Source organism: Danio rerio, chromosome 21, assembly GCF_049306965.1.
Source record: "Danio rerio strain Tuebingen ecotype United States chromosome 21, GRCz12tu, whole genome shotgun sequence".
Taxonomy (NCBI): Eukaryota; Metazoa; Chordata; class Actinopteri; order Cypriniformes; family Danionidae; genus Danio; species Danio rerio.
In genome coordinates this window covers 39613987-39638147 of record NC_133196.1, presented here as the reverse complement: position 1 = coordinate 39638147, position 24161 = coordinate 39613987, and the positions used below count along the sequence as shown (strand labels likewise).

At 36.1% G+C, this 24161-nt stretch overlaps 1 protein-coding gene across 4 annotated transcripts in view; it reads left to right on the top strand.

Annotated features, from left to right (window-relative positions):
* The window catches only part of sgcd (sarcoglycan, delta (dystrophin-associated glycoprotein)), a 377956-nt gene that overhangs the window by 69189 nt on the left and 284606 nt on the right, over window positions 1-24161 (top strand). The window contains exon 1 of one of the 4 annotated variants that reach the window (XM_068215785.2): window positions 5873-6245. The exons of 2 other annotated variants lie outside the window; for them this stretch is intronic. In XM_068215785.2, coding sequence (XP_068071886.1) covers window positions 6108-6245 — 138 coding nt within the window. In that variant the 5' untranslated portion in view covers window positions 5873-6107. Of the gene's footprint in view, window positions 1-5872; window positions 6246-24161 lie in introns of those variants that run through there. One more of the 4 variants, XM_068215786.2, reaches the window with a different exon arrangement.

Genomic DNA, 24161 nt, shown 5'->3' with positions numbered 1-24161 from the left:
GTAATGCGGTCGATGTACCGATCCGTTGTGGTAAAAAAGGAACTGAGCCGAAAGGCAAAGCTTTCGATTCACTGGTCAATCTACATTCTTACTCTTACCTATGGTCATGAGCTTTGGGTCATGACCAAAAGGACAAGATCTCGGATACAGGCGGCCGAAATGAGTTTCTTCGCAGTGTGCACTCTTATGGATAGGGTGAGGAGCTTTGACACCCGGGAGGAGCTCGGAGTAGAGCCGCTGCTCCTCCACATCGAGAGAAGTCAGCTGAGGTGGCTCAGGCATCTGTTCCAGATGAATCCTGGATGCCTACCTAGTGAGGTGTTCCAGGCATGTCCCACCGGGAGGAGGCCTCGGGGAAGACCCAGGACACACTGGAGGGACTATGGGGTTCTCTCCTAAGACTGCTGCCCCCACGACCAGGCCCCGGACAAGCAGAAGAAAATGAATAAATGAATGAATGAACAAATGTAAACATTAGGTTACATTGTAACCCTGTGTCCTAACAACATGCTACATGATGAAATTTGCAAGGATAAGCAATTCAGATGTTTACACCAGAAAAAAAAACATAACAAAAATTTAAATACAGAAATTCATAAGCACAGAATAGTGCATTTACTGCACTCCAACAAAATAGTAAGGCTTATAATTTAATTAATACAAGGAAAACCTATTTAGCATTATTAAATGAACATGTTAAATCACTGATTTGTGTTGGCTTGCACTGAGTTACAGTTCTAAAGTATCATTTCAAAGGGTTTTTTTTTGTTTGTTTTTCAAGATCTGATGTGAACAATCTGCTGCTGCTTTTAGTAGTATGGCAATAAATGTCATGTAAAGTGTCATTTAAACTCACATTATTAGCATTTAGCACTAAATAAAGCACATATTATAAAGTTTATCTGAGGTGATTATTGTCAGTTCTCTGTTGTTTAGCTACAAGAAATAGAAGTCGTTTCTAAAATCTAAAATTTCTGGTGTTGGTTAGTAAAAAACTCCTTTTAATATGGAAAATTGGAAAATATGGACTTGACAGTTAGGCCTGCTGCTGTTGTTGTCAGTCTGGCAACCTGCGCTTGCATGTGTTTTGAACCAGGTGTGCAATACCTAGTTCAACCACTGGATGTCAAAAAACTACTACACATTTAGAGTGCAATTTAAAGGCATAACTAGGTTAAATAGGTTAATTAGGCAACCTAGTTAGGCATTATTATGTAACATCATTTTTTCTGTAGACAATCGAAAACAAATATTGGTTAAGGGGACTAATAATATTGAAAAAACTGCCAAAATAAAATAAATAAGGCTTTTTCCTGAAAAAAAAAAAAAAAAAAAAAAACGACAAATTTGCTCTGTTAAATATCTTTTAGGAAATATTTGAAAAAAATATTACAGGAGGGCTAATGATTTTGACTTCAACTGTATATTAAAACACAAGCGACTAAAAGTGCAGAAGGCTGGTTCTGCATTATTGAGAAGGAAATCTCTCATTCCTCCATGCTGTTGCCTCCACACTGAACTTACATGCAAATGAGCATCTGTAGAACCTTAGATAGAGAACATCCTATCTAAATCCAATTTGGCAAATGCGTATTTATCAAACGAGGCGCGAAGCACACCTCTGTTTGCCAAGCCGGCAGTGGATCCCACTTCATAGCATCCTAACCCTGCCTGCTTGTATGACATTTGGCGAGTAATCTGTTTCATTATTGTTTCGCAAAAGCGGAGTTTTATTTAGCACTGTGTGGCTCAACATGGTGTTTGCATAGTGCTTAGAATTTTTTTTTTCACAGCAGGTATTAAGCTTGTACTGTCAGTTTTACAAAGGGTACAGAAAGAAGGAACATTATTCTACTTTGCTTGGAAGCGTTATGTTAATACGGATGGGATGAATAAGGGTTAGAATGTTTCTCAGATTAAACAGTGGTACCTAAGATGGTACAATGTGTGGGTTCATAGCTGTATTTGAACAGCAAGTTCTCTGCAGGGAGAATTCAGAGGCCATTGACTGTGGGCCAGATGGGGCCAGCTAATTTTCTGCTTGATATCACCCATGCTATTGCAAATGGGCTCTTCCAAAAACTTAACTTTGTTGATATTTAGAAAACCTCAGCAGATCTCCATGTATATTTCTATGTAGGTTCTTTCTGAAAACATAAAGGGGTAATATTTTATTTTACTTTTTTAAATTTAAATAAACGTTATTTCATTTCTGGGAATGAAGTCCAGCAATATACTAAGTAAATGTACCGGATAATGTACTACTATTGCTTTTTGTTAACAATTTAATTTAAGATGATGTGGTTACGCACATTTTATGCAAAATTACATGTAACAAAACCCAAACCTAACCCTAATTCTAATCCAAATCACCTAGCAAGTGTATGCAATTAATTAATATTACTCAGTAGCAGGGCTTGACATTAACACCCACCAACCCACCAAATACAGGTATGATTTAAGCTGTGGCAGGTTAGTGTAGACAGACACTCCTACTAGCCACTTTGGCTGGTTGAAAATATTTTTTAAATTGTAGTTTTCTTAAAAGCAGGGTTCGCCAAAAAGGATGGCCCCAGATGTGATCTTTGAATGAGAAACAGCATGACTGACAAAAAAATAAAAGGATAATCACTATGTGATGTCACACAGTGAGGTAATGCTCGCGACTGTTTAAGAAGCTTGCATGCTCCCATTTTACTTGTCTGAAACAACCATGCATATATATATATATATATATATATATATATATATATATATATATATATATATATATATATATATATATATATATATATACACACACACACACACACACACACACACACACACACAGTTAAAGTAAAGTCAGAATTTTAAGCCCCTCTAAATTATTAGCCCTTCTTTTTATTTTTTCCTCTAATTTCTGTTACATGAAGAGATTATTTTTTTCAACACATTTCTAAACATAATAGTTCTACTATTTCCAGTTACCCCCCCTATGCCTTAATTGTATAGAACATTCTAACTTTTAAATGCTTTTTAAAAACTTTAAAACTGCTTTTATTCTAGCCAAAATAAAACATACTGTTAAAATTTCTTGCTCTGTTAAACATAATTTGGGAAATTTTTAAAAAGAAAAATAATTAAAAAGTGTTTTTTTTTTTTTTGCCTGTTTTCTTTTGCTTATACAGTTAATTTTGTTAATATGGTTTAATTATCTTTTATTTACAATAACATTGCTTTAATAAGAGATTAACTCTCCATTTATGTGTAGTTAACTGGTGATCTGAGATCTTGAGCGAGGACAGATTACTGAGCATAGTTTAGTTCTTTTTTTTTTTAAGAAAAGTTTTGCATGTATATAGGTATATGTTGCTTGCTTTAACATCTTATTTAAAGTTTGTGGTTTGTAAAATAAAATAACTGTTAATGTTGGTAATCTACAAGCCACAGTAATCAAAAAAAAAAAAAAAGGTGGTAATCGAAAAAGTTACTGCCAATCCCTGCTCAGTAGTTAAATCAATAATAATAATAATAATAATAATAATAATAATAATAATAATAATAATTCCCTACATTTATATGGCGCTTTTCTGGGCACTCAAATCGCTTTACACAATGGGGGGGATCTCCTCATCCACCACCAGTGTCCAGCATCCACCTGGATGACGCGACTGCAACCATTTTGCGCCAGACCGCACACCAGCTGATTGGTGGAGAGGAGACCATACGAGGATGGTTAGGAGGCCATGATGGATAGAGGCCAGTGGGCAGATTTGGCCAGGATGCCGGGGTTAAACCCCTACTCTTTTTCGAAAGACATCCTAGGATTTTTAACGACCACAGAGAGTCATGCTGCGTTCACACCAGACGCGGCCCGCGCGTCAAGCGCGAGTGATTTACATGTTAAGTCAATGCAAACGCGCGAATAGACATCCTGCGGCGCGATACGCGCAGATGGCGTGGAGCAAATGACGCGAATGGCGCGGTGCGAATAGCGCGATATGCGCGAGGCAAATTGAGCGTTTTCGCGTTTGACGCGCTTAACGAGCGTTTCGCGCAAATCTCTCGAGTTCAAAAATCTGAACTTCAGCAGACATTCGTGCCGCGTTAACCAATCAGAAGCTTGCTCTTGTGGGGGTGTGATTGTGACGTAGAACCTGTTGATGGTGTCCCGGGGCAAATCCTCCAGGCGACACCGACAACAAGTCATCAAACTGGGCTTGGCTCAGTCAGAGGCACCGCTGAAAGTCTCCGTCATCCAGGTTAAGTTACTGGAGGAGTTTATGAGCTCACAGAGCTGGATGCACCTCTGAAAGGATGCAGTGGACTCAGACAGGACCCTAAACGTATCGACGCTGTTTTTCAATCTCCATAAAGCACATTAACACTGTTATTTTCTTAATAAAGTCCATGTTAGCCATTTAGATATGAAGCTGCAGTCACCGGGCAGACAGAAGCCCTGCGTCTGTTTTGAATTGAATTTGACACGCGATTAAAGCGGATTTGACGCACGAATGAAGCGGGGGGTTGACGCGCGAATAAAGCGAGTAAACTCAAATGTTCACGCGGCTATTTACGCGTGAATAGCGCGATTTATCCGCGCGTACCGTGTCTGCTGTGAACACAGCATCAGGACCTCGGTTTAACGTCTCACCAGAAAGACGGCGCTCACTGAGCAGTATAGCGTCCCCATCACTATACTGGGGCATTAGGACCCACACAGACCACAGGTTGGCCCCCCCTTTGCTGGCCTCACTAACACCAATTATTTACACTTTAACTGTCACCTTAATATCATCACATTTAAAGGTGTTTTTGTTGCTGTGTAATTTACTATTGCTTGTACTATATGATTTAGTTCATGGTTATGCCTAGAATGTGAGTTACATGTGAAGACTTTACATGCGAAAACCTCTAAATGGCGTCTAAAATGTTCCTCTAAAAAGAGCATTTATTTCAGGCTCCTGTGTGTATGTTCAGTAATATCACTTTTATGGCAAAGAATAAGTCCCCTTTCTGGTCTTTAAAGGTGAAATATCCCATCATAAACAAAGGTTGCTGAAAAAATGAAAATTTTTGATGAAAATTTCAGATGGCACTTAACGGTTTTTGCACCTGAACTCTTCATATATTTATGCACAATTCAGTGTGACACCCTGAAATAAAGCACTATAAAGCACTATAACTACATTTGAAGGGTTTAAATGCAAAAACCTCTAAATGCCATCTGAAAATTTCTTCTGAAAGTAGCATTTTTCTCAGGCTCCTATGTCTTGATTCAGTAATTTAGCTTTTATGGCAAAGAATAGGTTATTTTCATTGCTTTTAACATGAAATAACTGAACATAAACATTAGAGGCTGATAAAAATGCTCATTATAAAAGAAAATTCCAGACGGCACTTAGAGGTTTTTGCGTCTGAGCTCTTTATATATTACATAATTCCATTTTAAATGTACAGTTAGGTCAGTCCGTTCATAATACATCATCTTGCTTACTTTTGTTTTTATTTTACCATCAAATTGCAATGTAATTACAAAGGGATTACAATGAAATAACAATGTAGTCCTGCTATTGCAAGTACGCAAGGACTCTCAAATAATAAGTTTTTTTTTTTTTGGTTCTCTAATGAAAGAATCCTTGAAATACATTTGCAATTTTTCAGCCATTTACAATTTCAATTATTTTTTACATCTTCATATATTGCTTCTTCAAATTGTGTGAAATTACCCGAGTTCTCTGTGACCCTGGACGCTTACACAACAAAGCCTTTGACGGAACAAGCAGTGGGCCCACAGCACACTGAGGCTTGTTGATGTGAGTCCATATTATTCAAATGCCACAGCCCACTGGGATTATGCTCTTGGCCTTGTATTAATTCAACTCCCTTTGAGTTGCAAAGACCCTTTGTCTCCGCAACTCCGCGTTTGATTGGGGTCTGGCCTATGGGCCATGTAAACCCCCCGCTCGGGATGTTCGTTCCACCCAGGTCTTCCAATCAGAGGCCAATTCTGTAGCTCCAGTCGCCATTCCGTGTCCCCAAACTTGATGACTTTCAAACAACTCCATAGTTTTAATGAAGGTCCTTAGTGGAGACAGCACCAGCCTCTGACTGCGTTTTATTACATGGCAGGACGACAGGGCCTCAGGTCTTACAGGGAAGGGTCGTGTGGTCGAACAGGTGGGCTATTACTGCCTCGCTATCCCTCTGCGTTGGGCGGACGGCTACTAGGTCATCCAAGGCCAACATGGCGAGGAGGCAGAGTGAGTGTAACTGTTTTTTTTCTCTCTTTGGTTTTAATTAATGTGCAAGATCGGGCATAGTAGTCGCCATCTGGGTAATTATTGGACATGTGTAGTGAGCTATGACTGGTTAAGCTTTTTTGTGCTCGACATAGTGTATAAATATGGTTAAAGGAGCACCCAGGTGTGTCACAACAAATAATTCAAAATCACTTGCTTTCGATATCTAGCAAAAGCATTTTTTATTTTATTTTACATTTTATGTTAAACTACACTGTAAAAAAAAATAAAAAATCTGTAAAAAAAAAAACGACCAAAAAACTGGCAGCAGGGCTTTCAGAGATATTCTGTTAAATTACAGAAAATAACCATTTGACAAAAGTGCATGCAGAAACTGTAAAAATTCATACAGTAATAATAATAAAAAATACAGTTTATTACTGTTGATAATTTATATATCAGTAGGCAGTAGGCTTCAGTCGGTCAGTGTTGACCATGGATGACGTATCCTAGCTCTTATCTTGAGGCATGACTGATTGTCTGAGACAGCGTCGTTTGTTTGCTGAATAGACCAGTACGGGAGAGGCATAAATATATATATATATATATATATATATATATATATATATATATATATATATATATATATATATATATATATATATATATACAGTTAAAGTCAGAATTATTATTAGACCCCCTGTTTATTTCTTCCCCAATTTCTGTTTAACAGAGAGATTTTTTCAACACATTTCTAAACATAATAGTTTTAATAACTCATAATAATATATGATATTTAATAATATATAAATATATATACAAATTAATTAATGTGATTATAATGATAATTGCTAGGGGTGTGAACCTACACTGGTTCGCGGTTCAGTTTGGTTTGGTCACGATTATCATGCCATTGATTTGGTTCAAATCGATATCTTGGTAATCACGATAATCACGGTGCATTGGCATTTTTTTTTTCATACACAGTTAGATTTTTTTTGTAGCACAAGAAAAAACCTGTATAGACATCTATAAATATAATAACATTTTAACAACATAATAACAAATTGTCCTTTAATACAAGCAGATATATGAACTGTACCTTTAATTTAATTTGCTCAAAAAAAATACTCTTTTTGAATGTTTTAGACAAAACTCCAATACATGCACAGAAGACAGCATGAGCATTTATAGAAAATAAACTAATGTAAATATTGTCCCGCTTGCTTTTTGAGCACTGTCAAGCGAGTTCTTATGCTTTGTTCCACCAAACGCGGAAGAAGCATCAAGCGTGGTGATTTAAATGTTAAGTCATGGGACTATTCACACAAATGAAGTGGAGCAAGTTAAGTGTTTTGCACGATTGACACGCTTAATGCATGTATCGCGTGTTTCACGTGAACCACTCAAGTTAGAAAGTCTGAACTTCAGCGGACATTCGCGTCGCGTTAACCAATCAGGAGCTTTCTCTTTTGGCGGCATGATTATCGTGTCCTGGCGGAAAATCTCCCTGCTGACATCGACAACAGTTCATCAAACTGGGCTCAGCACAGTCAGAAGCACTGCTGAAAGTTTCCATTATCCAGGTAAAGTTTCTGGAGGAGTTTACTAGCTCAAACAGCTGGGTGCACCTCTAAAAGGATGCAGTGGACTCAGACACGGCTCCAAATGAATCGACACTGTTTTGCAGCCTTTATAAAGCACATAAACAGAACAATTCTCTCAATAAAATCTGTCACCCATTTAGCAACGAAGCTAAAGTTACCAGGCAGAAAGAAGCCCTGCCCATCATGCAAATCCATGTCTGTTGTGAAGTGAATTTGACGTGTGAATGAAGTGAGTAAGCTCAAAATGTTCACGTGTCTATTTACACGCGAATAGCATGATTTATCCGCGTAATCCGTGTCTGGTGTGAACACAGCATTACACTCCTATGATTGGACCTTGTCTTCATCTGCTCAACAAAAAGGGCTGCGATTGGCTCTAAAAATGAAAGAGCTGTTCATTAATGTATAACAGCCGTGGTTGAAGTCTATATGCACATAAATACACAGTTATCACAGATTCTCTGTGGAGCAGTGGAGAACACTCGCACTACAGGCACGCTCATGTCCGGATCTACAAGTATTGCTTTAGCAGCCAAGAGAAAAGGAAAAGTTACCGAAAGTCACAAACATGCCAACGGGTCAAATGTCCAAAGTGAGGAAGAGAGAGGCGGAGATGGATTTTTACAGCATTTCTCCCTAGTAATGAAATAGCAGCTTGTGCTGTACCTTCTTCAGTGTCAGTGAAAGACTGTCCAGCAAACTCACAAGCAGTGAATTGTGCACAATTATCTGCTGTTTAAATAGGAGTGTTTCATTTACATGCCCTCTTTATGTCATTTAATTGTATTTTTTTTAATAGAAGCTCTATGATTGGTCGGCTTGGTAGCGATAATGAGTGTGGACAGGACAGAGAGCTGCACGAACCCTTTGGAGCGAGTGTTTACAAATGTCGAGTTCTGTGAAGGCGGAAAGAGGAAGAATGTTTTGTTTTGTGTTTACTTTATGATTAAAATTGTTGCACGTCCGCCGGTTCCCACCCCAAAATGAGCGAGTTTTAGCTATTTGTATAATACCGTTGCATTCACAAAAAATAAATAAATAAATAAATAAAAATACCTGTGAAGAATCTCGACACAGAGAAACATAAAAACTTACTGTCAGCTAACATTTTGGAACTGTTATTGCAGAGCAACACAAACAGCATGCAGAAGTCTAAATGCACGGCAAGGCGCAAGGCATGCACCGTGGGTCACACTGATCATTTTACGCAGAAGTATAAACCAGGCTCGATTAAAAATTATTGTAGACCTATAGCACAAAGTTACAATGAATTTAAGACCTTTAATATCTTACATAACCACAATTATTTTAAATGATGTATATATTTTTTGGTCATATACATACAGCATCGATTTGAACTTGACATATTGTGTGTAGGATATAAAATGTTTTCAAAAGGATCACAAAATTGCTTCCAAGGTTTTTGTGTGTGTGTGTGTGTGTGTGTGTGTGTGTGTGTGTGTGTGTGTGTGTGTGTGTGATTGTGTGTGTGTGTGTGTGTGTGTGTGTATGTGTGTGTGTGTGTTTTCTGTCGATGTCAAAGGTCCAATCAAACTCTGCTGTATTTTGGCTCAAACTCTTTTGTCAGTTGGCAGAAGCAGCCTAATTAAGCAGATGCCAACATCGACTATTTTTCTGACACTCTTGCTCCAAAACACTATGAACTAAACTATGCTGGGCAAATAAATAATTATAAGAAGTTTTAGTTAAGCACAATATTGTTTATTTGAAAATAAAGCTGTCACTAGCGGGGATCAAAATGTACATATTATTAGTATTATAATTTTTATATTAATATTATTAGAATTCATTTATTCGTTCATTTTCGGAATGAACCGCAAACATGGGGAGAACATGCAAATTCCACACAGAAATGCCAACTGACCCAGCCGAGGCTCAAACCCGCTACTTTCTTGCTGTGAGGCGTTCGTGCCACCCACGGTGCCACCGTGCACCCATAATTATTATTATTATTATTTTTATTATTATTATTTAAATGAACTAATGTGTACATTTTAGGTACTAATAAGTAGCTTTAAAGGTGTTATAGAATACATTTTTTTCATTATGTTTACATTTTAGAAGGTAAACAAAAAATCTCATGAAATTATTTTGCATGTCTGTTTACAATCCTATAAATTGCCCCTAGAATGATATTCGGTCCCACTTTATATTAAGTGGCCTTAACTAATATATACTTACACAGGATTTAATAGTGTGTTACAATGTACTTATTGTGTAAATACATGTATTTACTGTGTACCCATGTGTCAACCGATCGCTCCCCAGAGGATCGCTGGTTCTCACACGAACTTTAAACTACATTTCCACATTTCCCAGGACTACATTTTCATACATGCACTGCTCCCAAACACGCACGCCTGCTCACTCATGTTTCCTGATTGCATCACCAGCTGGACCTTGTTCACAGACTGATTACATCCCATTCATAAGCCACTCTCTCATGCTACCAGTTTGCGGAGTCTTGTTTCCCTGTGTACATTACAACGCGTTTCCCTGTCTTGTTTCTCCGTAAATCGATCCTAGCCTTGTACCTTTGTCTTCCTGTTTAGCTGCCTGCCTTTTGACCATTTGCCTGTTTAAACGTTTACGATTCTGGACTGCCTTTATATACCTGTTTGCACCTGATGACCATTGCTTGCCTGACTTTTGAATAAACTGCATAGTGGATCTTACCTCCTGTGGTCTCCTGTCACTCCACCCCAGTCGTGGTAACACCATGCTTGATTAAATACACATATGTAATTACATCTGTAATTAATTTTTGTAATTACATTTGTAAATACATTGTTGACCATCCCTTACACCTTAACCCACCCTTAAACCTACCCATACTACCAAACCTGTCCATAAACCAATCTCTATCCCAACTCAAAAGCACCACAAGTGTTCTCAAATACATTATAAACACAGTAAGTACATTGTATTTATTTTTTTTGACGGACACTTAATATAAAGTGGGACCTGAAATTCTCTCTTTTTACCTTATTCATAAGGGTTGTGAATATTAATAAGCTCTGCTCTCTTGCTGCTCTTGGCTCATTTATCTGATGCTCACGCTCCGTGATGTACTCTGAAAGACACATATGCAAAATAATCATGCTTGGAAAAAAAAAAAAAAAAAACTAAATAGATGCCTTATACAATGCAATTGTTTCAACTGAAATGGTGAAGAGGTTTATGTTAGGGGTGAGTCTGTTTTATTACTGCTCCTGAGTTATGTGTTGTGAATAAAATATAGGCAAAAGTACAACAATACTTGGCAAAAAGGACATATTGTGGTATTGTTTGGGTTTAACATATCTGAAAACAGGCAAACATTACTATCAATCTCCACAAAAACAGACTACTGTCCTTTCATTACAAAATAAATCACAGTAAGAGCTGAGTGATATGACACGATGCATAAATAGGCATTAAACACCAATTCTCCATTTTACATGTGTATGTTGCCTCATTACAAACGTACAAAGCAAATTTTACAATATACACATTAAACTACCAAAATATATGGTTACACAGACACTTATTTCTCTATATGTTGGCACTGAATAAACTTATGATCCATCTTTCCAGAATGTTCTGATGAGCTGTAATCAAATGAGATAATATTTCATTGTGGCCATACCAGCCTGATCTTATGAGAAAACGTAAGTATTTTACGTTTTTTCAGGTTAGTGGCTAATTTGTACGAGATTAGTCGTACGAAAAGTTGTACGATTTTATAAAGGAGGCATGGCACCCAACCCAACCCCTACACCCAACCGTCATTGGGTGATGAGAAAATCGTACTAAATGGTACAAATTAGATCGTACGATCATGCGAATTTTCCTAAATCAAAAAGTTGCGAATTGTCGTGAGATTGATTTGGCCATACAGTACATGGCTGCCTGCTTCCTACTGCTCCTGTTTTCAAAATAAAAGACCTACAATCTTTACAGTATATATTGGTAATATTTAAAGAGCTGTGTTATACTTACAAAACAAGGGAGGGCAATTATTGTTATAATCTGAATAGGAAATATTGTGGTCAATCAAATTCTGCTTGGGGTTTGCATTATGATTATGTGGGGATTGTCACAGTCTTTTTATTTATTTATTTATTTATTTTATGATTGACCTGTGCTTTACTATAATTACTATAATTGAACACATGGGTACAAATGAACAATTACATTTGAGGTGTCATGTTATTTCATCCTATTATCCAGCTAGGTATTTTCAAGTTTTGTTGATTTTCAACTGTAAGGTACCGATATGGACCATTTTGTTACACATGTGTTCAATTTGAAAGCGTTTACCACCCAAGTGGCTTTTATTCCTAAGAGTTTACTGTGTTGTCACTATTTGATATCTGATATACAGTCCATCAAGCAACGGGATATTGTCTCATAATACAAGAAAGAGTGACCAGAGGACAGCAGGCACAGGCCAGTGGTTAGGGGAATTAATCTGAAAGGTCAGGAGATTTGGAATACCACTGTTGTTTCGATTTGACAGGACACAAGACAGCAGCAGCAACCACTCAAGCTTGAAATGATGTTTCCTCCCTGATGTGTGTGTGTGTGTGTCCTCAGTCACTGTAGTGTAAGTTAACAGCAATATACAGTTATACAGAGCGCTCCTTTGATTTTTTTTTAATTCTTTAAATGTTCTTCAAATATTTCCCAAATTCCCAACATTCTTCAAATATTTCACAAATAAAAAATATGTTTAACATTTTTACAATATATTTTTTAGTATTTTCAAATTCAACCTTTTGGCTAGAATGAAAGCAGTTTTTAATAATAATAGCAATGATAATAATAATAAAAACATTTTAATTGAAATATTATTAGCCCCTTTAAGCATTTTTATTTCGAAATTATTCAATTGTTATACAATGATTTGCCTAATTACCTCAACTTGCCTATTTAACCTAGTTAAGCCTTTAAATGTCATGTCACTTTAAGCTGAATACTAGAATTCTAAAAAATATAGTTTAAAAATATATGTACTTTTATCTTGAATAAAAACTACTATAAATGTCCTGAAACAAATCTTTATTCTGTAAACCAAAATTTGGGGAAATCAGGGGCTAATAATTCCAATCCACACTCATTCTGATTTGATACCCCTATATTCAATTCTGGAGAGCGCCAAATATGTCCAACCCAGGTTCATACTGATAAGGTACCCCTATATATCTTTCTGGATTATTTATAATACGTGCCAGAAGCTATGTTTTGGTGCAGTTTTTATTTATTTATTTTTTTTTACGAATCCACTAGGGGCTGCTGGGTACGCTTTTTTGGATTTTGGATTTTTTTTTTGGAGTTCAGCGAAGATTAGTTTCATAAACCAGGCAAAAATAAAAAAATAAATACATAAATAAACAACAGACTAAAGATGAGGTGAAATCACAGGACAGCTTATCTTATTCTAGTTTGTTTTTAAAAAACTATCGGTTGGGTTTAGGGATGGTGGTGGGTGGGTTCAGTCGGTCAGTTATTCATAATTTCTTTGTGCAAATTATATTGGTTTACATGCACACGCATAAAAAAATCCAATACTAGTTTTGTTGAAAAGTAGTATATTGTTTATTTATTTTTTTTTAAACTCTACTTATACAGTTTAACACATGCAAATCACTGCAGAAATGTTCTAACCAACAGGCCCATGTCATATACAGTACAAATAAGTTTCATAATAAATAGCCTACTATAAAATAAAAGCATTAACGTATGCTATATATTTTTGCTTTCATAAGCTTCAAAGACGTAACGTAAATTCCACCTTTAAATATTAGGTCACCAATAGCTTTCATCATGAGCCACGGCTGTGTTTAAAATGACATCAATGTTTTCAAACATGTATCTATTATAGCTCCTCAAAAAGCAATGCACCTCAGAACGCCTTCCTTTTTAGACCAGAACGCCTATGGCCGCACAAATGAGCGCAAATGCATTTGCTCTTTAAACAGCGTGGCGCAAAACGTCAAAATGACTCTTGCGTCAAGCTGAAACGAGCAAACAACAATTGTGTCGCGCCTTGCGCCACATTGTGCCGGGTGTATGACAGGGCTCAAAGACTGCTGAGCGCCGAGCACATGCAGATTTTTCCCTGATCACAGCCCGATCTGTCGGCAAGCTCCTTAACTTACAAATCAGGCTTAAAATGCTGTAGTACAAACTAAAAGTATTTTTCTGTCCTCAGAAACGTAGACCTGGGTACATATCCACAATGAGGTTGAATAATTCTGACTTCAACTGTATCTTTTTTTTTTACAGGAAAGTTTCCTGTATTACATAAGCGTCTCATGAATCAAACGTACTCTGACATTCTCTGGGGTAAAATTAATTGTCATGAGCTGAACTGACGCATATTTGGTTTGTAAACATTGTTGGCTTTCATTATCTCAAGAGACTGAGCTCTGCATTATTAAGAAGACAAATAACAGTCTCAAAATGAAATCCATCTTAGCAGCTTACTTTGTGACTCACACCTCATTCTTGGCTTTTGTCCCCAAAGCATTCAATTTGCCATTATGTTTCTGTTCAGATTTCTTCTTCAGACAATAGACTTTCAAACTTAAATAATAAGAGCAGCTCTAATTGTACAAGAGGCATTTAAAATGTCAGTAGCTCTTTTAATGTCCATTTTTGTTCTGATTTTAACATTCTTCAGAAACTTGTGAAACATTTTGAATGAAAGTAGTGAAATTTGACATACAGTAAGGACGACTTTTTAAAAGTACCTATTAGTTGTACTTCGACCAATAGAACATCCTTCTGAATTGAAAACTTCCAGGCGCTTTTAAAAAGAGAAAAAAATAAATAATCTTTGTCTTTATTAATTAATTAATTAATTTATTTATTTTTTACTCTGTCTGGTTTGATTATGTGATCTACTTAATCATGTTACTCATTAAATTAGGATGGCTCCCAGTTCTAAAATCAGAGGCTTGGCATAGAAAATGGTCAACATGTGACTGAAACTGTCACGATCACCAGCGATTCACTCTGAACTACAAATCCCATCATGCCATTTTACACACACCAGTTGCTGATCACCATCACCACTGATGACACACATAGCTGAAACTTGTTATTGCTGATCATTCGGACTACTTATACATCACTGATACACCAGTTCATTGCTGAGTCTTTGTCTGCTGTTTTTTGTGTCAAGTGTTTCTAGTTCCTTGTTTTGTCTATCGTGTTTTTTGACCCAAGCTTTGTCTTGTTTCACTGCCTGTACCAACCTTGCCTGTTTTAAATGACCTGTATGTTCCGGTTTTGCTCTTGACCATTGCCTGCCTGTAAAGCTAATCTTATTAAACTGCACTTGGATCCTTACTTTTGTCCTTAACTCGCAATAGAAACCTTCACCTTTTATTCAGTAAATAGCTTACAGTATACTGTATGACTGTCTTTTTTTGTGTCTTTTACGTTTTTGAGAACTTGCAGACAGTTGTAGTCACTTTACAGTGAATGAAGACCTTTAAAATCTTTGTCAGCCCTTAAAGTTTGTTTCAGTTAATTTCAAGTACTGAATTCTGATATGAAAATGAATAGTTACATTTATTTTGCTGAACTTTTAGGAAATAGACATGTATTTGTCTATATGTATAAGCCAATAGTCTTCTGGGTCTACTTGTAAGCGAAGAAGGCCCCTACTGGCCCATATCTATCAGCTGATATCCACTCATAATGTCCATTAAATCGAGTGATAACATTCGAAGTGGGTGTATGTATCCTGCCCAGTCTATATATATATCTGATTCATTGGTGTAATTTAGTTGGATAGTAGTTAATGCATGCATAATTTATACTTTTATTTTAAAAAAAGGTAAGAAATAACCATTATTATGTTATATTGTTGTATTAAATAGTTAGTTAAAAAATTCCGCCGTCCAAAACCATTTGAATTTCTTTCTTCTGTTGAACACACATGACATATTGGTTTGTTTTCAACCGAAGCAATAATTCTTCAAATTTAAGTGTGAGTAAATGGTAGAGGGAAATTTCATTTTGGGTGAACTATCCCTTTAGGAGCAAAAGTAGATTTGTTTAATGCTTATAGTACATGTTTATACTTTCTGTACACTACAAATGGTTAAAATACCTAAGATGCAGTATTTGCAGTGCTGTAATTAAAAGTGTAAACTAAAAACTATGTATTAATAATAATCAAAATTGTTAATGTAATAAAAAGCTTTATAAAAGAAAGCATGCAAGTTATGTGAGGAATGTAATACCTGAAAATAACTGGAAATTATAAATAAAATTATGTGAATAAAAATATGCTTAAAATACTCCACAAATAATGTTTTATATCTTTTTGAAACTGCCCCTTAAAGACTATAATTCTAATGGCCCATTTCCACTGAGTGGTACAGTATGGGTCAGTAAGGGTGACATCTATGCGTTTCCACTGCTAAAAGTGTACTGATTCAAATATGAATGCAACATATATGAACACACACAGACCCTTACAGTCTCCAATATGTTAGCAATTGCTGAAAAATTACACAAAGCAGACCTTATTTGGGTTCAAAAACAACACAAAATATAGCCCACAGTCAGTGCAAAAATTTACCAGCATGTGTAACATCTTGTTAAAAAGTATTTCTGTCATTCCGAGTTCATAGTAGTCCAAAATGTGATAATCATAGTTAAACATGGCAGTTTGTTTTGGGTTGCTGAAATAATAATTTGCTCCTTTGTTTTTTGTTTTTTTGTTTGTTTTTTTGCACGTCACTCTGTGTTTGTCCGTTTCTGAAAGGATCGGATGTCGGAAGCACTTCAATAATCATGCACACGTTATTATTATCAACAGCTCAAGAAGTTTGTTATTTCAAATACAGACGCGCTGCGATCACTAGCTCTCTGGAGAAAGTGAAACAACTCAAGCCTCTAGGTCATCTTCTTGGCTTTGTGGCTGTTTATCAAGATGACGACAATGTTTGTTAAAGCTTAGATAATACACGGCTCAATATAATATGTATATATGATATCGATGTAATGTCTCTGCTGTGAATTTAAAAATGGTGCTTCCTTTGTTTTCATTTTCATGGTTTGTACACTCGCTAGTGACGTTAGTCTGTAAAACAATAGCGTTCAGCTGCTTGTCTAGCTCTGCCTTTTGGTACCTTTTTGTTGTGCTAGGGACTCTTTGGAAAGAGTGCCTAAAAGTGGTGCTGTACAGTTCACTTTTAGGTAACTTTTGACAGTGGAAACGGCCATAGAAGCGCACCGAACCGTACCATACCACTCAGTGGAAATGGGCCATAATTGTGGCATTTTTGATGACTGTCGCTTTACATTCAAATGAGAGTCAAATAAGAGTGGATCTACAAATGCTTTTGTGTCAGCATAGTAGATTCTAAAACATGACTGATGTCCTAGGCTATCAAGGGAGAGATTGTCACTAATGGGCAGGGCTTTCCTCCTGATGACACGTACAAAGGATTGTCAATAAAAGTGTTTCTGCAGACTGTTTTTATGAAGTGTGATTATACAAAATAAAACTAATATATTTTTACCAATTTTACACATTCAGACTGCTTCCCCACAACTGTGATTAACCCCTTATAAAAGTGATTTTTGCAAAGTATGTAATCTTTTAATTATGTATATTCATTTACTTCAATAGGTACTTCTATAACTAAAAAAAAAACAATATGTTAAACTAAAATGTAAATTAGAACTGTGTAAGGTTAAAGGAAACATCTGTTAACAGAAAATGTACTGGCAAATTTCTGGCAGGACATTGTGACATTGTGTTATATGTGGTTCTTCCTTTCTTGTAGCTTATTGTTCCATCTTCTTTTTTTATTTTTGGTATTACCTTTAAATCAATTTTATATACACTGCATTTTCAAGTACATGCGGTTATAGCTCTATTCTATGCAATAGACAGTTTGATGACTTTTTTTTATTATCCATTTCTATTTACAGAACTTTTTTCTGGCCTAGAAATCTCCATTTCCACATTCCCTCATATTTCCCAGACCGGGAGGAATCCTGAAGTCTGCTTACATGCACAGTTTGAATGCGTTAATATGAGCATCCTATACATGTCTGAATTACCCTGGGATTTCAGAAATTCAGCAGAGGAGAGAGAATGAATGAGACATATCCAGGTTCCTCAGACAGGAATGATAGAAGTGAAAGTTTTGTGAATCAGCTCAACAAGACAGGGTGACTCCATTGGCATGCGAAACAGGCCGCGGTGATGGCCGGAGTGCTTGTGTGGCCATGCAGAATGAGAGCGCAGTGAAGAGGCTGAGACTCTGACTCTCCTTTCACTCTGAATGCTGCGCTGAATGCCGGCCACATACTCTGGGGCTTTGCTTTTGCATCTCATTAGAAGCTCACAGACAGAATGAGAGACGGAGACGGCCAGCTGTGCCAGGAAAACAATCAACATGAACACTTGTCTGGGCTAAAACACAAGTGCATTTATTATTTGTTATCCAAAGAAGAGGTTGCAGGTATTGTGGGCATTGCAAATTGCTGTAGATCTGTCACACTGAATGAGATTTATCAGATTTTTTTGTTTTTCCCACAGAAGGTGTGAATATTTGTATACAGAGTAAAAAAAAGTGTCAGTTTTCTCTCTGAAAATTACTAAAAAATGTCACAATGATCATACACTTAAAAAAAATCATATATATATATATATATATATATATATATATATATATATATATATATATATATATATATATATATATATATTAGGGGTGTCAAAATTATTATTATTTTTTTTTCAGTGCACCACTATGCAGACACACACCGTATCGGTTCAGTAATAATCATAACCAGTTATTATGTACTGACGTCATTTATCTCATATGCGCAATGTCGCCATACTACTTCAAAACGCAGAAACAATGTGCACAATTTCACTGCGTGTTAGCTGTACAGTCTTTTACAGACACTTAAAGCAGAAGCCCATATTTCACTGCGGTTGAAAGAATGAAAGTAAACTTTATTTCTCTCTCTCACTCTCTCACTCTCTCACTGTGGCCCATTTGACCTGCTGGCTTGACTTTTCCTCTTCTCTCGGCTGTTACAGCGATACTTCTGGATACAGACACGAGCACATGTCTGCAGAGTGAGTTTTCTCCACCGTGTCTATCATGAATCAGCTATGATCGCCGCTGCTGTTTATCATTCGCACTCATCTGTGAAGAGTGCCAGTAAGAACCAATTGCAGCCCTTTCTCTTGAGCCTTTGACCAATCAAAGGAGTGTAAGAAAGAACATGCTAGACGGCTTAGCAAGCGAACGGGATATTTATATTTGTTTACTTGCTGTAAATGCTTGTGCTGTCAAAAAATAACAGTTTATGTATATGACTGTTTGTATTAAAAAGCAAAATTGTATTACAAATAGTATATAAATATAAATAGTTTTATAAATTTTTATACAAGAATTGATGCTATGAAAAACATTTAAAAATGTGTATGTTAAGCATCGTCAATGCACTGTGATGCACCGAGGTATCGAATTGAACCGAATCAATGGCATAATAATAGTAACCGAACCGTGAAACCAGTGTAGGTTCACACCTCTTATATATATATATATATATATATATATATATATATATATATATATATATATATATATTTTTTTTTTTTTTTTTCAAACAAATAATGAGATTTTAGTTGTAGACATTAAATTTAAATCTAAGTACTAGCAAAACTTCTATGCTTTGTAAAATACACACTGATGTCTATGAAAATATTACTTAAATATCTAATTATTTTTAAACAATTAAATGGTGTACTTTATTCAGGCAAGTTATACACTGTTTTGGTGTTTTGGTTACCAGCAAGTTAACTCTATTCTTCTCCCAGTTAAACAACTTTCATGTATTTTGGGAGAAACTGATGAATTAACATGTTGTAAATCCAGCGTTCTAATTTCTCCACTGCTGCGAAGACTAACTTGGTGGCACCCATCACCCACCAGAGATCATTGTCAAGCTGTTTAAATAATATATTAATATTATCTTTGACAACATGGCAATCAAAATATCAGGCACTGACAATTTTTTTGCCATATTTAAAAATAAGAAACGTAAAATAACAGCTGTTAAAAACAGAAATTAAACATAAAATAACAAGTTAAATTACAGAAATTTCCTTCAACCTAAGTTTCCAGTAAATTTATTTTATTTAACCATAGTTATTTTACATTTTCCCGGCTCCCCAGATGCTGGAAAAAAACTGAAATAATGGATTATTTTTACAGTCTAGGATATTTAGCTATTTTTTTTTCAGAAAAGAAACAAAACAGAATGTATAAATCATTGGGGCAGCAGTTTGTATCATGATAAACTTGATGCGTTGCCATAGAAACTTTATAGTGAAATGTTGTAAATAAAGGTCACATATAAATTATTTTTTTTTTTTTAAAAGTCAGCAGAATTATGATGAATTTAGGTGTGGAAAAAAAATAATTAAGGCATTTAGTGTATTACAGTTGTGAACTGCATTACCTAGAGTCTGTTGTTTATACCTACAAATATTCAGCCTAATGTTCCTCAAAAAAAAACATCATTCTTCTACTTCAAGAAGTGAGCTAACAGGTTAAGGTGTCATGCTGAGTGTTTGAAACCTCTACTTTACACCAGTTCTGCTTCTACAGAGCTAAACGCAACCCCGTAAACACCACAACGTATGATTTCAACACCATAAGGAGGCCAAGTTTGGAAGAAACGTTTACGACTATGGACTAGAAAAAATAGCTGCTATTTCTGTCTCTGTGATGCTCCCGTGAGCTCTTGACAGGCTGCGCTCTTCTCTGAATGTGCGCCAGGCTTAAAGAACACCTGTCACTCTGCCTCCTTTCTGACTCTGCACTCCGTGGCCTTTTCTACTTCATTTAGGGGTGTGCTTCCGTTCTGTGATTTGCAGTCACCCCAAACGCATGAGTCTTCCTGCTTGTTTATTCTTTGACAGTGGAGCAGAAGCCATTATCTTCACGTTCAAACTTTCGGTCATTTATAAATATGCTAAGCCCCATCTCTCGGCTGAAATAAAAGCGGCCATAAAAGCAAACTGGAATAGGCTGCACCATAAAGAATGTCAAATTGGATTTGACATATCCAGCAGGGGAAGTTTGTTACAACCCAAATGTCCAAGCTGAATGTTTCTCTGTGACAATCCGGCATCATTGAGTCATCAACACAGAACTCGGCCGATGGCAATTTATTTGATTGGGATCGATACACCCTCCAGGCGCTGCACTTATTTTCTTGTCGTCGATGGAGCTTGCCACACGGTGGGCTGATAAACAGCTAGCAGCTTTTAAAAACTGCTGCCTCTGAAGTCTATTTAGATGAGCAGTTATCTGTCTGCTAGACTTCATCACGAGTTGTTTAGTTCAGTGGTTCTCAACTGGAAGGTCATGACCTGAAAATGCGTTACAGGTCTGCTCTAGTGACAGGGATGGAATAGTAAAAGAAAATAATCACGTACTCAAAGGTAAGGCTAAGAGTGGTAAAACATCATTTCCATGTGTTAAGTAACTTTTATTTATTTATCAGTTGCTCTGCACTGAAAACCCTAATAAGTTGACTGAGCTAAATTAATTGAGTAAACTGGTTGCCTTAATTTAATTGAGTAATGGAGTCTCCCAAAACTTGCATGTATGATTTTATTTAACTTATCGGTTTTGTAGATTATACTTAAATTGTTCAGTTCACCAAACTCTGTACTTAAGTAGATTATACTTGAATTGTTCAGTTCACCAAGTTTGGCAAACTGAATAAGGAAGCCCTTAGGCTGATCTTAAAGGCAAGGTTTACCAACTAGGACTTCACAATACAAACAGTTTGAAGTAGCTCCAAGGAACCATACTTTCCTCTACCACAACTGAATCTCTTCTTCATTCACCCACTCACCTATTATATATTCCAGGTGTCTGATCAGCACCCTCTAGTGCCCTGTAGTTCCATTAAAACAGTAATATATATATATATATATATATATATATATATATATATATATATATATATATATAATGTGTGTGTGTGTGTGTGTGTGTGTGTGTGTGTGTGTGTGTGTAATAATATACTATAAAATATTTTAAAATAAATTTTAAATGGAAAAATTAAGTAGCCATTTATTCACATTATGATGAATAAATATATCTGAAGCCATGTTTTCGGATTTAAAAAAAGATCTTGTACAAAAAAGGTTGCACAAATTAGAATTTAACAGTCAAGACTACATTTGTGAAAATTAATTATTTTTTTTCCAAAGGATTAATTATGATTTTGAGCTCACCACACTTGAAATCTTAAGTTTTTGCATTTTCATGGTACATAAGTTAAATTAACATATTTTTAAGTGATACCACCAAAATGCAAAATTTTAAGTTATGTTCAGTCAACTTTACTTAATTGTTTAAGTAAAGACAACATTAGGGTTTTCAGTGTGTCAAGGAAAGCAAAAAATATGCAGATCCGTACACACTGTACAAAACTATGTGTTAAATAACATATTTTCCATATTTTGCGATTCATAAGTGATTTTCACAGTGATGTTTGAGACCACTGGTTTCCTATCTGATCCGATACCAAGTAAAATGATGCCAAGTATTGACGATACCGATCGCAAACCGATAATTTGCCCAAAATTACTGTTTGGGAAATTAAAGAAACAAGTGGTGTACTTAAAAGTGTCAGTTTATGTTGAATACAAAACATATTACAGGTTATTCTTGTTTATTGTTTATTAATGAAGAATAATCATAGTGCTGTCTGTAGTGCTGTCGCATCACAGCAAGAAGGTCGCTGGTGAGAACCTCGGCTTGGCTAGGCTCAGTTGGCATTTCTGTGTGGAGTTTGCATGTTCTCCCTGCACTCGCGTGGGTTTCCTCGGGGTGCTCCGGTTTCCCCCACAGTCCAAAGACATGCGGTACAGGTGAATTGGACAGGCTAATTGTCCGTAGTGTATAAGTGTGTGTATAAATGAGTGTGTGGATGTTTCCCAGAGATGGACTGGAAAGGCTGGAAGGGCATCTACTGCGTGAAAACATGCTGGATAAGTTGGGGGTTCATTCCGCTGTGGCGACCCCGGATTAATAAAGGGACTAAGCCAACAAGAAAATGAATGAATGAATGAATGAATGAATGAATGAATAATAATAAAAATAATAATAATAATACATTCATTCATTGTATTGTATTGTATTTCTGAGATCCATGAACTAAATTAATTATCTAAGTGTAATTCAAAGACTTAATCATAAAGACAGCCATGCATACTACTCACATTCTTAGTACACTCTCAGAAATAAATGTCTGTCACTAGGGAAGTAGCTTTACAAAAGGTACATATTTGTGCCCAAAGAGTCCACAGTGGTAACTAAAACGTGCATACTAGTACCCAAATGAACCTAAAAAGTATCTTTGAGGTAACATTATGTACCCTTTAGGTACAAATGTGTACCTTTTAAAAAGGTACTGCCCCAGTGATAGCTCCTTTACCTTTATTTCTGAGAGTGTACAGTATATAGATCATATTGTTTTAGATCAATTATTAAGTAAACTATTCACCACTAAATAGCCAATTTAGTAAGTAGTGATTACATACTCAGCTGTTATGCAATTTATGTGCCTTTGTTTGCCTTGATGTGTTAGAAAATATGGTCAAAACCATCATTGCCACCATAAAGGTTTACCTTTGAGTTAAACTAACTCATTAATGCATAAGTAAATGAGTCAGTTGATATAATTGATATAATTGATTGATTGATTGATTGATTGATTGATTGATTGATTGATTGATTGATCGATCATTTTAATTATGCACTTCAAAAGACATGTGTCACCCCTGCAGAAAAGGTCACTACAAATCCTCACGGCTAATAATACAACTGTCTGAAAAGTGCATACAAGGACTAGAGCAAGTGCTTGTATAATTGTACCTTATGTAAAGTTCTACCTTTAAAATATAAATATAGGATCTGAATCTAGACGTAAAACCAGATGAAAACCATAAACCAACATTGTACAGTCTTCTGCTGCCTGTGTGGCTTTAGCTGCCCTCCTTTTATTAGAAAAAAAAAGCTGAGTTTAGTCGAAGCCAGCACTGGGGCTATTCCCAAAGTTAGACAATGCTTCAGAAACACCCAGAGCAAAGCAAGCAGCTTTTGAAGTGGATGCTGTTCTAATTTCATTCCAAAAGTGCCTGGCAACAAAAAAGAGAGCCGAAATTGAGTTCCGTAAGGGGACAAAGGTTTTGAATATGTGTGGAATAGCTGATAATGTTGTCATAATGAGGCACGGTTACGCTCTCTAACAG